This window comes from Carassius carassius, chromosome 13 (genome assembly GCF_963082965.1).
Source record: "Carassius carassius chromosome 13, fCarCar2.1, whole genome shotgun sequence".
In the NCBI taxonomy this organism is placed as follows: domain Eukaryota; kingdom Metazoa; phylum Chordata; class Actinopteri; order Cypriniformes; family Cyprinidae; genus Carassius; species Carassius carassius.
Window position 1 is genome coordinate 24,907,317 of NC_081767.1, and position 14,563 is coordinate 24,921,879.

At 40.7% G+C, this 14,563-nt stretch overlaps 1 protein-coding gene across 3 annotated transcripts in view; it reads right to left on the bottom strand.

Annotated features, from left to right (window-relative positions):
- Window positions 1-940: 940 nt before the first annotated feature.
- The window catches only part of LOC132156182 (zinc finger protein 423-like), a 161,624-nt gene continuing 148,001 nt past the window's right edge, over window positions 941-14,563 (bottom strand). For all 3 annotated transcript variants that reach the window (XM_059565076.1, XM_059565075.1, XM_059565074.1), the window contains one exon: window positions 941-1,801. In XM_059565076.1, coding sequence (XP_059421059.1) covers window positions 1,772-1,801 — 30 coding nt within the window. In that variant the 3' untranslated portion in view covers window positions 941-1,771. The remainder of the gene's footprint in view (window positions 1,802-14,563) is intronic.

Consider the following 14,563-nt stretch of genomic DNA (forward strand, 5'->3'; position numbering starts at 1 on the left):
CTAAAGTGCATTTTTCAGTAGTATTGGGTATTTGTGAATGATTCGTAAAATCACATGCTAGTTTTCAAGTTTTTAGGAGTTACTCAGATGGTGAACCCTGTTTCCCCAAGCAGAAAGGTTCAGAGGCCCTCAGGGGCCCGTAGTGTATTGATGCGTTCCAATGGCGGATTTCTGGGAACAGCACAGACCTTCTGTCCAGCTCAAGTTATGAGACTCAGCGGCCGAATCAGCTGCTTAAACACATGGATGCAATTAAAGCACAAACTGCTCTGGTAAAAGAAGAAACTACTTTAAATAGATGTTTCTGCCCTTATTCAGTGAGTCACAAGACATTAAATCATCTGATGATCAGTGCTTGGTTTTTCCCTATTTACATGTACAGCAATCATAACACTAAATAAACAGGGAAATTTACATAATATATAGTCCTGCATTATTTTATGTAACAATTTTATAAAACACCATATATAATTGGCAAACACTCAAGTGTTTGATTCAGATCCTCTTGCACTGAATTAAACCAAAGTGGCATGAATCATGGTTTGTGATGCAATATTCTGTATTCTTCTCCCCTATAGATGAATCATAGTAGACTTGAATTTGTATAAAATTAACTAATTGTTACCATGTTAACATATATAATAATATCCACTGCAAATATTTTCATTATTATTTATTATCTCTTAATGTAAAAATAAACCAAGCCTTCGTTAAGCACGTGTTCGCACCCATCCAAGAGTTTATCACTGTCATTATACGTTTTTTATGCACATTATCTGTGTTCTTTGAGCAGCATTACTGTAGCTCACAGATATTTATTGTTAAATAGAAAGCATGACAAGAAGAATAGAAATCACACGGCATCAGGGGAACAGAGCCACTCTAAGGAGTTCAGCTGCTTCAATACGCTTTGAAAGAACATTCACTTCAGATACACGGATTCCCTTTATTCATGATTTATTTATTTGTTTATTTTCAACTGTACTAGTTTATTGCAATCTGGTTAATTCACATTTAAAAAGCAGACATCATCCAGTTGCACTGAAATCAATATTCATTTTTACAACATCCATAAGGCCCATGTACTGGAAAATCCGATCAAAACCATAATGTTTTTTATTTTTTTCTTTATATGTTTTTTGTCTTTTGTACTGTAATTAGAAAAAAAGAAAATATATAACAATAATAATAGAAAGGAAAAATATTACGACTGGCAAGCAATCACAGCACAGCACAAGTACCTATTTACTGCAAGAAATAAATGGTACAAATAAATCAAACAAAAAGGGCTGAGAATATATGTATTGAAAAGAACAAAATTGGCACAAATTAAGCTTGATACATGAAGCAACAGAGGACAAGATATGTATTTCTAGAGATTAAAATCAGGCAGAGGGTGTCTTTTCCTTCCATTTTTTTTTTTTTTTACATCTTTTGTCCCCAAAAAATCTAGAAAAAATGAAAAATAAAATGGGGAGAAATTAAGGAACACACAACCAGGAAGAAGGGACGATAAAAAATACTGCACGTACTGTAGAATACCTTTTTCTCTCCATCTCCTTCTTTTCCTCTCCTTTTCTTTTTTAATAGCATATCCCATTAATATTCATTCCCCACCGTTCGTAATAGCTGCGCCTGGTGGCGGAATCGTTAGAGTTTTACATGTGAGTAGCAAATGACACTTTGATTGGCTGTGATGTTGAAATGTTCCTCCCCCACCGGGCCTGGGTCGGGGTTCTAGGCTGAACCGGGAGTCCTGCGGGGCCCGGTCTCACTGTGCGTGCTGGCTCAGTGTGTGGTTCTACAGGGGAACAGAAGAGAACACATGAGGAGAGAAATAATAAGCTACGTGCCCACACCTCCACCCGACTCCTTCCCTCTCTCCCTCTATCCATCTCTCTTTTCATTTACCCACCAGGCCTGTCCGTCCATCTCAAGACTAGCAGCCCCACATTGACAGAGGAGTTCGAGCTCTGCAGCCATGAGCGAACACCTTCCTTTCTTCCCATTTTCTTTCTTCTCCACATCCTCCCATTAAATATTGGGCACATGAGCACTTGCGATCCCATTCATCCACCCACGCACACACACACACACGCTGTACTTCCGCACCGGGCAGAGAAACACAACATTCATTCTCCGTTTGATTTAGCGTTCTCTGTTTCTAATACAAAAGCACTGATTTGTATATTCTGGAGCATTTGATTCATGTTTATGAATCTTTTAAATCAGCACAATTTTTTGGACTGTGGAGAACAGAACATAGATTTATAATAACATATCAAATCTCTCCATTTTGAAGTGTAGAAGAAAAGTAGGAGAGAAACAGTTTTGTGTCAAATTACACTCTTAAAAAACAAAGGTTCCAAAAGGGTGCTTGCAGCAGCAATGCCGTAGAAGAACCATATTTCAGTGAACAGTTCTTAAAATAACCATTTCTTAGTTTGAAGTACATTTTGATCATCTAAAGAAGCTTTTGTGTAACTGAAAGGTTCCACAGACATTTCAGGTTCCTTATGGAACCATCAATGCCAGTAAAGAACTTTTATTTTTGAGAGTGCAATCTTTGGTTTATTTACAACTTCAAAAAGTCATCATACACTGTACACACCATTGTGACAGATGTGCACAAAGGAAGCAATAGTGGCGTAAATTGGACGAAAAAATGGCCTAAAACCATGATCAGATAAACAGATCAATCGGTCGTTGCGTGAGGTGTTAAACAGGAGCAGATATGCACAGGCTAAATGGTTATTGTGTTGGCATGGTCTCTTGCCAGCCCTGCTTTTCTGCATGCTTTTCCCTGGACCATAAACCCAATTCCCAGAGAAGAGCCGGCAATCATCCCACTTTCCCTCTCAAAGCTCCTTTCCAGATTAATCTCTCCAAGAGAGATAGACTGTGTTTTTATGCCCTGATATAAAAAAACGGAAAGGGGGAGACAAATCTGTAGGATTAAACATGGTTTTTCGTTGATAAATACTTATTCTTCAGCCTCTTATCTTAGTGCACATATTTTGCAAATGATTGCTGGCGAAAGGGGATGGGAGTTCTATCCGAGGAAGGCTAAACCACTGGGTCTTAAAACCCCAGACCGAATCAATGGCAGCCTGTCAGGGGATGTGCGTCTCGCATTCTCCTTCTCTTTCCATCCTGGCCTCTATCTCTTTTCCCGCCCCTCCTGCATGGAACAGAGAGGAGACGCGCACGAGGAAGGCTCTTGAACGAGGAGACGCATCTCTCTGGGAGCCACTGACCCCATTATGAGAGCAAAGCACTTCTCCTTTTGCATCCCACTGCCTGTGCTTCCACCCCACTTCCAGCAGAGGCCAGCCTTGTCTATATCTCACTCTGAGCTCTGCCGGAGAAGAGAACGAGACGGAGGTGCACATCGGACAAAACCCAAACATATTGCAAATCATTTGTCCTCATCATCAAGCACCTGTTTCACATATTGGTATTACAACAAAACGGAACACAAAAAAATCGACGGCATGGTGAAATAATCCTGGGACTCATGACAATGAGCAATGATTCAATACAGTGTACCTACCCACATTGTCACACGTGCACATGTCAAGAGCAACTAACGACCCAATTTACCCAAACCTGCCTTAGCTGAGCCCCCAAGAATATGCTGCTGCTCAATCAATTATCAGTTATTCCCCACAAAGCCAATCCCCCTCCAAACTCAATCTTCGCCTGCTGCAGAGCCAAATGCAACTCAGCCATTGTCATTATATACCTGATACCACAACTCAATGTGAGGCCAGCTTAACATCTGGGTCGCCTATGTTTTCATTTACGCTGATGATCATGACAACAACAACAATAATAATCACAATGATAATAAAAGTAATAATAATCTCATGTCATTTAATCTCAGTTCATTCAGTACTGGCATTGATCAAGTCTTTGTGACTTGTTTTTGACGTCTTAAATTCAGAATAAATTACTACACGTTGTAAAACAGACCATTTCATTCCTGGTTTCTGATTGGTCAGTACAGAGTTCCAATTAAAACACAAATACAGTTTCAGACTCTAACCTTAGTCATGTCCCGAAACCATTCTCACTCTCTCACCCTTACTTTTCCATCTACAATATACATTCGTATAACAATAAATGCAAAACCAAATAAAATCAAATAAAAAATAAATAAATAATTAAAACACAATTCTTATCATAAAAATAGATAATTATGAATATATACTCAGTGATCAAAGATATAAAAGATACTATAATTTCATGATTTTATCATTAATTTTTATATTTATATACTTTCATAGAATATATTTATATTCATTTTTTAATTATGAACTAAAATATTTCATATATATATATATATATATATATATATACACATTTTTTTTTTTTTTTTTTGTAACAAAACAAATTGTTTTTATACAATAAATGCAATACTGTATATATACTTACTGTGTGTGTTTGTTTATTCAAAATGTTAACCAGAGTGAATTTGTTTTATAATACTGTTGCATTCTTGTTTTTGATTTTAAATGCATAAACAAAAGCAAGTTAAGATTGGAGAGTCTGCATTTTTGATAGAGAAAGAGGAAGTGTGTGTGATTAAGTGTGTGTGTGTGTGTGTATGGTCTCCCCCAGGTTGTCAGGGCTGTGTGAAGCTGTATTGATTTGGAGGTGGAGGGACAGAGAGGCAGTGTTGTTCCCTGGGGTCTAGGGTTACACCAGCACTGCAGTGGCCTGATGGAAATGGCACAGTAGGACTGGAGGGGTGCGGGGAGCCTGACCTAACATACAGTACACAACATCCTTCATACACACGCATAGATCCTTCTCTAAAACAAAAGACATGCACTCAGACTTTCGAGCGCACACGTATCTCACATAAACACACACACGCACGGCCACTAGCCACAATCAACACCCACTGCTGGCTTATTTCATGATCTCTGGCATATATGAGCCACTGTGGTATCATATATCTGCTCTGTCTAATCACACACTTCCTTATAAATGCAACACACTGTCGCACTTCAGCTGTCCAGCGTGGACGCACACCCACTTACACACCCCAACACATCTATTTCCATTGCTCCGATATCTCTCTTGAAAGATGGCAGCTGATGTGTGGGCGATCAAACCAGCAACACTTGTTTAAATTAGTTAATCAGTGTGTTGGAACAAACACATTTTCAGGCCAGCCGCAGTTTGTTCTCTTCATCCGAGTGCGTCGTCGGGTGCAGCGTTATTGATTAAGCCACAGGCGATCGATAGCCAGAATGGTGTGTCTCTCTGAATCTGATAATGACTCGCAATATGACATCAGTGCAATGCAACTGTAATTGATATATTCTTGAAGGGTGAAGTTTGAGCGAGAGAGGTGGGGAACACAGAGGAAGGCTGTTTAAACAGTCATGGATGAGCTGGGACTGAACGCACCAAAACATGTGCATAGATATATTCACTATAAAGTGTTTTATCAGTTGCATGCCGCTATACTTATGTACGAGAACTTGAAGAGCTTGCAAAGACGCTCAAGGCTTGCTCATGTGTCATGCGCCATTGTTGCAACAGAAATGCGACAACTTCGTCTTGAATTCAAGTGCAGTTTAAGAAGCTCATTGTAGTTTTATTTGTATACCAGAACACTGGTCCACCGTCTCTGCAACATGGGAAGGGTACGGCATAATGCGCAGGACAGCCTCCTTTCTCTTTCCCCCCTTGGCATGGCAACGGAGCAGGGGGAGGCCGTGCGGTGGGCAGAACAGCCCCTGCGAGCTCCAGTCAATATCTATGCTGTCATTGTTTTCCTAAACTGGTTATAAAAGAGAGGCTAAATCCTGCGGAGCTGTGCACTCCTGGGAAATATGGCCCAGTCACATTACTGATGCAGTGACTGCGAGACTGCTGCACTCGCCGAGGGGGAGGAGGAGGAGGGGGGGAGAGAAGGGGGAAGTGGTGGGGAAATAAAGATAAAGGAAAATCAAATCTATGTTTCCCTACACAGCCTCTTTTCACACACAGATCATGCACATACAGCCAGACTGAGTGGCTGTCATGTCACTTTCAATCAGGGCTGTTTGTGTGTGCGAGTGTGTGTGTGTGCCGCAGGGCCCCTGGCTCCGGGCTCTGTGGTGCCCCCTGGGGACGGTGCAGTGTCAGTGGAACTCTAATGTGTTGGCTCGTTCTGCAAGAGCGAACAGAGCGAGAGAGAGAAAAGTGTGTTGCTGGAGAGGGTGGCCAGTGAGGGTGTCAGTAAACTGTTTTTCGTAACAGGATTCTTTGGAATTAAGGATGTCTCCGAGTTGACCTCAGAACAGTGGAAAGCGGCAGCTCCCCAGTGAAACGCACACAAAAACACAAGCTTCAGTATATGATTCAGAACAAAAATTATACGACATGTTTATATCATAATAACGCCTTTATTTCAAATAAATTACTAGAAACAAGTTATATATTTTAACTATTTGTTTGGTTTATATATACATATAATTTATAATTTACATAAATTTATTTAGAATTTCAATTTTAATTATTTAAATGTATTTTATTATTTATTATAACACTACATTTAAATAAATTATTGACTATTAATGGTCGTATTTTCATTAACTTTTTATTTAAAATCTTTTATTTTTTATCATTATAATAAAATAAAATATTCATAAAATCAAAAATTGATAAGACTATTCAGATAAGTCTTGTTTCAGTGCAATATATATAATTCATCTATATATTACAATAGAGAAAAACTGAAGAGGAAGAGAAAGAGCCACTCTACACTAGACACTGTATTACTGTATCTAGATACTCACACACACAAATGAACAGACAGTGTGTCTCTGTGCTATCGGCTTTATAGAGTACTCTCTGCCGAGTCTGTCTGCTGTCTGTACGGCTAAACACAGACACGGAGAGGAAATACTGAAGCTGATAGAAAAAGTGATGAGAAGGGGGTTTAAAAGGAAAGAGAGAAGGATCATGAATGAAAAAGACAAAAAGTGAGAGAGTGAATGAGTACAAGAGAAAGAGAGAGAGATGTGGGGGGTTAGAGAGTGCAGCTTTGCTCTTAGGATCCTAGTCTGTCCCTCTCTGCTCCGTTTTTAACAAAAAATGAAAAATCACCTTTGCCGCCTGGTGCACTTTAGAGAAGCTTATTTTTAGACCCACTTGACAGTCTTCCAATGGCCGGAGACTAGCAGATGGGCTGTCTTAAAGCTTCATATGCTCCCAGCTCTCACCTCCCAGAGACAGGAAACTCACTTGGGAGTGTGCTACAAATAAATGCCCCCCTACCCTGCCCCTGGATTCCCTCATCCCTCCCCTCTACCCACCTACTCACATCACCATCCACCTGGATAGTGCCTGTCCCTGAATTTAGCACTTTCCCTGCAAATCCGTCCTCTTGTACTGAAGTGCACTACACCCACGTCACTGTCCAAATGCTCTCCTCTTTCTGGCCTGACCAGGACTGGAGCCATATGTGTGAATCTGAATGAAATGTAAACATAAATATGCTTATGACAGATGACCTACAAATTAGCTTCCACTAAGCCAAGGTGTACTATCTATTACTAAAAAATACTAAATTTAGTAAAAATAATACATTTATTTATTATTCTTTTATTTACTTGATGGACACACACAAAAAAGATAGAGAGCTTCACATTATGTAATGTTCATATTATAAAAAAAATTTGATTATGCAAACCGTTATATTGCAATTATATGCAAATAACCAATACAAGATACAATATATGTGCACCCCTCAGCTATTACATCAATAATAGTGGCAAAATCAACGATTAAAAACACCTGTTCACCTGTGGTTTATATGGAATCATAAACTTTCTTTTTACCTTGAGCAATGTGGAGAGAAAAAATCCAGGTGATATCAGTCAAAATCTGTATGGTCGTTTTGTTCTCTCTGAAAGGAGCAGAGGGAGTGAATCCACTATGACTGACCTCCTTTGACTGTGCTCCAGGGCGGCCTCCTCACATTCATCACACGCACACATGCACACGCTCTGTTTACACTTATACATACTGTATATCCAAAATCGGTACATCTCTGTCAAGTCCCAGGTTGTCAAATAAATACTAACTGTACAGGGGATTAATTATACAGCGATGATGTACATAAGCAACTCGATGATGTAATCTTCAGCAAGAGAGTAGAGCTGGCTGTAAAAGTCAACATACGCTGTCGGCTGTCTTTAATATAACATGACACATTCTGCAGGCATCAAATAGTGGCACACACAGACTGGCATACAGATGGACCCTTATAAATACCATTGCAACCATAGTTTACAGTAACATATATACACTACTGTTAAAAAAATGTAATGAGTATTTGTTGTTGAAATTAAAACTTATTCAGCAATGAGGCATTAAATTGATCAAAAATCACAGTAAATGCTGTTATTTGAATATATATGTTCTTTTCATCAAAGAATCCTCAAAACAGCTATTTCAGCATTGTTAATAATAATAGGGCACCAAATAAGCAGGATATTAAAATTATTTACAGTATAAATAATCATGTTACACTAAAGACTAGAGTAATGGCTGTTGAAAATTCAGCTTTGCCATCACAGGAATAAATTACATTTTATAATAGATATATTCTTTATAACTAGAAAATAAGTTGTTTTTAAATTGTAATAATATTTCACAATATTACTGTTTCAATTTTTTTTTATCAAATAACTGCAGCATAAGAGACATTAATTCTTCATTATTTTATTACTGATGGATAAATTGCCCTATAATTTTATCTCGTTGAATATTCTTTTGTTGTAAGCAGTCACTAATATAAAATTTCACACCTTCCGTAGGCATTAAACAACAATGCGTCGCAGACAGACTACAAACCAAAACAACATGCATGCATGCATAAGCCCATACGGACAGGCACACACAGTTGTGCGTTTGTGAGATCTGTGGAGTGTGCAGGTCCAAATATTAGATGAGCTCAGTGGCCTCAATAGAACCATGTCACGGGCGATAGCACTGCACTAGGCTAACACTAGGCTACGCTACGCTAGCTGTGTTCTGCCACTCAGAGATGCACTCAAAGTACACACACTCTCTTTCCATGTCATAGCCTCACTAAAACCCTCTCTGCTTCCCCTCAGGGAGGAGGTTTTGACTCCAAAGCAGCCCTAAACTAAGACAAAGATAGAAAAAGCATTACGCGGTGAACAATGCAGCATGCACAGAGAGACAGAGGGCTAGCGAGTGTTATCTACAGCCAGTCAACGTCAACACTTTGTTGTCACAACGATATGTGAACCTAGCAGGCAGAGTGCGAGTAAGAGTGAGGAGGAAAAGAGAATAGGAGAGTGTGTGAGGTGTGCTGTCAGAGCTGTGTGATTTATAGAGTGTGCTGTCAGACTCCAGCTGCTGAACCAAAGTGTCAGGTCGAGAGAAACCCCTACCAGTGTCTGTGTGTTGAGAGAGAAAAAAAACCAGATGGAGAGAATGAGAGAGGAGACAACTTTTTAAAGGCCACATTCTACACTTCTGTAGCATTTTTTCCACTGTGAAGTCCACTTGTAATGTTAGTGAAGCTTTCTTGAAATCAAAACACTAGCAATTTTGTACTGTTAGACCATTTTAGACAATCTGTCCTACTCAGGTGTGACAACAAACAATTTGTATGTTCACATCGAACATAAAAATGGGGTATGATGAGACAAAAAACAGCCAATCAGAACAGTTCTCACCGCTTGCTCACTCTCACACATTTTTTTCTTTGTGGCATTTGAAATATTTAATATTTGATCATATAAAATATTCTAAACTTCCACAAACAGTCTCTCCTCATCCATGTTTAAAGACTAATATAAATTAAAAAGCAGTGTATAGCATTTTACAGCAACTTGTCTAGTTAGAATTAAACACACTGTTTGGTACTGTACCTTTAACAATTTTGACACATTTGGAAAACTTTAAATAAATTATTTGAAACAAATGAATAAAATTATTTAGTTTTGGCTTTTAAAGGCATAGTTAAAAATGTTTTCGTCTTTGAGGAATGTAAATAATGACAGAATATTCCTTTCTGGGTGAACGATTCCTTTAAGATAAAGTCTTCTATTCTGATATGCTATGTTCATGAGCGAGGCAAACAGAGTGAAGTATCCACAGTACTCAAACCCTCCAGATCACAGCTGCGCTCTGTGTGCATGCGCGCGTGTGTACGTTGAGCGTTGAGAGAGTTGAGCAGTGAGAGTCATCTCACCGACAGCGCTTAGACTCATACGTCACTGTCACAGCCACAACAGTTCCAGTCCCGAGCTGGCAACCCGCACGCGAGACAACAACACATACCACGCAGCACGGAGCTGTAGCGCCACAGCACAACCCTGCTCAACTGTCATATCTGACTGGGGCATGTGCCGTACACGCCCCCTCCTTCTTCTGTTGTCTTCACATTTTCATTTCAGTTCGCTTTCTCTCATGTTGTGTCTCAACATATCCTTCACTCTGTCTGTGCATTAAAGGAACAGGCTACCATGAGAGACGGATATGAGAAAACGCTTTATAGTGATCCCAGTGGACACATCTCTCTTTTTTCCCCTCGCTTTTCCTTACCCCCTCCCTCTCTCCCTTTCTCTCTCCCTCTCATGCCAGTCCCCATTTAATTTATTTATTTATTTTTATTTAATTTAGCACAGACACCATATCTCCCTATGTGCCATCCCACTGAAGTTCTCTCCCTCCGCGTCCTCCTCCCTTCTTTCCTCCACTTTATAGATTGTTCCAAGCAGGGGTATTTCGAGACTGAATCAGGAGTGTGGGTGGGTACACTGGAAAATTTGCAAAAAAGCATTTACTTCATTTTTATCTCAACATAAACACGCACATGCACGCTCGTGGCCCGAAACCGGTATCCAACATTGTAATAAATGAATGCGAATGTGTTGATTTACTCTGAAGATTAGTGCCGCCCCATGGTGAGTGTTTTTGATTTGAATTTGCCAGACCCAAGCTTTGTTTGAATCTCCGTCTCAGCAAGGGCAAGCAACAAAACAAATGCAAACAGGTAAACAACTTAAACATGTCCTCTCCGATTCTTGTTTACTCCAATGCCCACCGCCTGGAGAATTTCCATCCATAACACCACGACACACTTGTACGCTCCCGTTTGATACTTCAACATCGTACATACTTGGATAACAGAATACATTAGTGAATGATTTCATTAGTTCATTATCAACTCTTGGCTAAGTTCCTGCTATTCGCCTTATTCTCATTTAACGTTGCTGAAGCCATCAGAGAGATCCGAGGCCTAGCACTCTTTATGTCAGAAGGCTCAGCACGTGGCAGCAGACTCAGGGATGTCATGGTCTTCTGGAGCTGTTCTAAACACAGGGCTTTTAGCTTTAGCTGGAGACACTATACTGCAGTCACCTGATAACTCCTCAACCAGCCAGCCAATCAGCAGCGGGTAAGGTGGATTTGAGGAGCTGTAGGCATGCGTGTGTGTGTTGGGGTTAGGGCTCTGAAGAGAGCCCCCTAGATCCCCATTCTAATAACGTACACTGCCACTCCAGACGCAAGGGCAGCTGGGACAGGCGCACACACACACACACACACACAAAGGCAATATTAAAATTGAGCATCACAATAGAAACCTATATCAATATCTACAGCACACAGAAGAAGATTCAAAGCACACCAGACAAACTCTCCACATACATTTAAATCTAATATGACACATAATGGAACTGATTCTATGAATGTTTTCAGAGCTTCTACACTTGTTAAAGCCTTGATTTACTTAATGTAGGTTATGCGAGTAAATATATGCCTGCCTGTTCGTATGCTAATATTAAATCTAGTTTAAGGCAGATTTTATGTTTTCTGAAGAAAATGTCTGTGGTATTTTAAAACTAACCTGATTGTATTCTAACCCACCTTTTTATTATTTACCATGGAAAAATTGTCCAATCAGTTTATAAATTATAATAATTGCAATTTTATTTTTGTCCACATATACACTACTGTTCAAAAGTTTGGTGTCTAACATTTTGGTTTATGTTTTTGAAAGGAGTCTCTTATGCTCATCAAGGTTGTTTTTATTTGATCAAAATACAGCAGTAAATTAATATTCTGAAATATTATTACTATTCAAAATAAACATTTACTTTTTTTAATATATTCTGTAATTTATAATTGTGATGGCAAAGCTGAATTTTCAGCAGCTTTTCCTCTAGTCTTCAGTGTCACATGATTCTTCAAAAATCATTCTAATATGCTGTTTTGTGTTCAAGAAACATTTATTTTTATCATCAATTTTGAAAACAGGAAATTGTGATAGATTGTTTTCAGGAATCTTTGATAAAGTTCAACAGGACAGCATTTATTTCAATTTTTTTTTTTTTATCTTTTGGATGGCGATTTATACATAACGCTAAAATATTTCGAGTTAAGGATTTGAACAATCCCATGACCCATATTTATCAATAATAGTAAAGGTTTCTTGCTTGCAAGGTTTGGAGAAATGGTCTACCTCATCTCCAATGTGTGAAACACAAAATACAAGCTCTTCCTCCACCTCTGTGAAAAATGAAAAGTATGAAAGAAAGCGAGTGCGTGTGTATGCCCTGATTAACACCGCCTCCTTACATCACTCCGCTCAGCGCTGTATGAGAGCTCATAGCCCTCAAATATTCAAGACTTTTGCAATGTCAGGAGGGGGGTAGTGGGTAGAGACAAGGAGGCATCAACAAACAAACAACTGCAAAGACCCCCCTCCTTCCCTCATTCATACACACACACACAAACACACACACACACACACAGTCAGTCACCCGTCCATCCTAACTGCTGAGTACAGTTAAATATTAACCAGCGCTAAAGGAAATACTGTACACCCACGTGTGCACACATGCCAGGAGGCAAGGGATACAGGGCGTGGGGGAAATGTGGCACCCCCTGGAGGGCTCAATCAGAACCAGCAGTGTGTAAAATTAAGGCGCACTGTCAGAGAGTGACAGCAGTGCCTATGGAAGGGCCGAAGGGTGGGCGGTCGGGAGTTCACCAGGGGAAACAAAACAACAACTGAAAGAAAATCTACACACACTCACTCACTCACACACACACAAAAAAAGTCTCTGAAGTTTCTAACAAAGGAGTGGAGGATCCGGCAGAGTAGGTCTAGCTGCGCTGATCGGGGCGAACTATCACTTATTTACCAGCTTACATCTGCACTATTTATGGTGCACCAGGGAGAGGCAGAAAGGATAGAGGGAGATGGAGAGAGAGAGAGGTGGGTGGGAGCAACACAGAGGGGCTAAAATATGCATGGGGGCTGGCTCTTCTGGGAGCCAGAAAAAAGAAATTGGGAAAAGGAGAAAGAATGAGAGACATAAAAAGGCGAATGAGAGAGAGAGAGAGAGAGAGAGAGAGAGAGAGTGAGAGAGTTGGAAACAGTTTGAGGAAGGGAGGGAGTTGGTGGGAGTGCGAATGAGAGAAAGAATTAGAGACAAGATAAAGTATGGAAGCAAAGTTTGCCATAAGGGAGAGGGGGATGATACAGTAACGTGTCTTGTGAAGGCTCATGGGAAGTTGAGGATTAACTCAGAGTGGGGCCGCACTGGGTGGGCATGCTGGGTAGGGCACGTAGGCCATGCCCTTCCATCCATTCAGTCTTGTTAACAACATACACACACGTTCAAGTCTCATTTAACCTGGGCAGGAGCAGGGTAAAACCCGGCATGGGTCAGTACCTGGGAACGGAGCTCTCTGTGCAGCTGAGTGCTCTATACTGTACCTCACCTCTGTCAACACTTAGGTGGGCCTGGAGTGGATGCGGGGGATGGAGCGGATGGGAGTGATGCAGTGTGCCTGCTGAGCCATGGGCTGGTGCGAGTATCTCGGTTGGCCGGCCTCAGGGTGAGGCAGACAGTGACCGACAGGGTCCAGCGCTCCCCCTGCTGCTAAATGGACTGACCGGCCATATGCCCAGCGCCGCCAGCCTTATATCACTGTCACACCGTGGCCGGGGGCTCACGTGGAGGGGTCGGGTGTTTGAACCATGCAGGAGATTTAGGTCACACCCCCCAAGCCCCTAAAATATTAAGTCATGGACCTGAGTAAGCTGTTACCCTCATACACTGCTACTTATAAAGACCCACCCACCAACACACACATGCTGGTGCTGGAGGGGGCTGCAGGGATGGTGGCCCATAGCTCACAAAGATGAATGTAACTTGGGCTAGGGCAGGATGCAGCTGACCTCAGCGGCCCGTGGCAGGCACTACGGGCTGAGTTATTCACAATCCTGCCCTTACTCAATCTGTCTGCCACATAATCAGCACACAGAGAGAAAGAGAGAACATGAAAACATGCCTACAGCCTTCATACAGTGGCACTGACCTAGCAACAGTACATTAAGATTATTGTTAAGTTGTTATTGGACACATTTTCCATTTTATATTTGGACTATTTGCCACTTAAGGGGAGAAATGGGATCAGGAAATGCAAAATGCGAGTCAGATTCAAACACACATCTAGAGGTCTGCTACTCAACCCTGATGGGACATGGAAAACTGTCAAGATTTAAGTT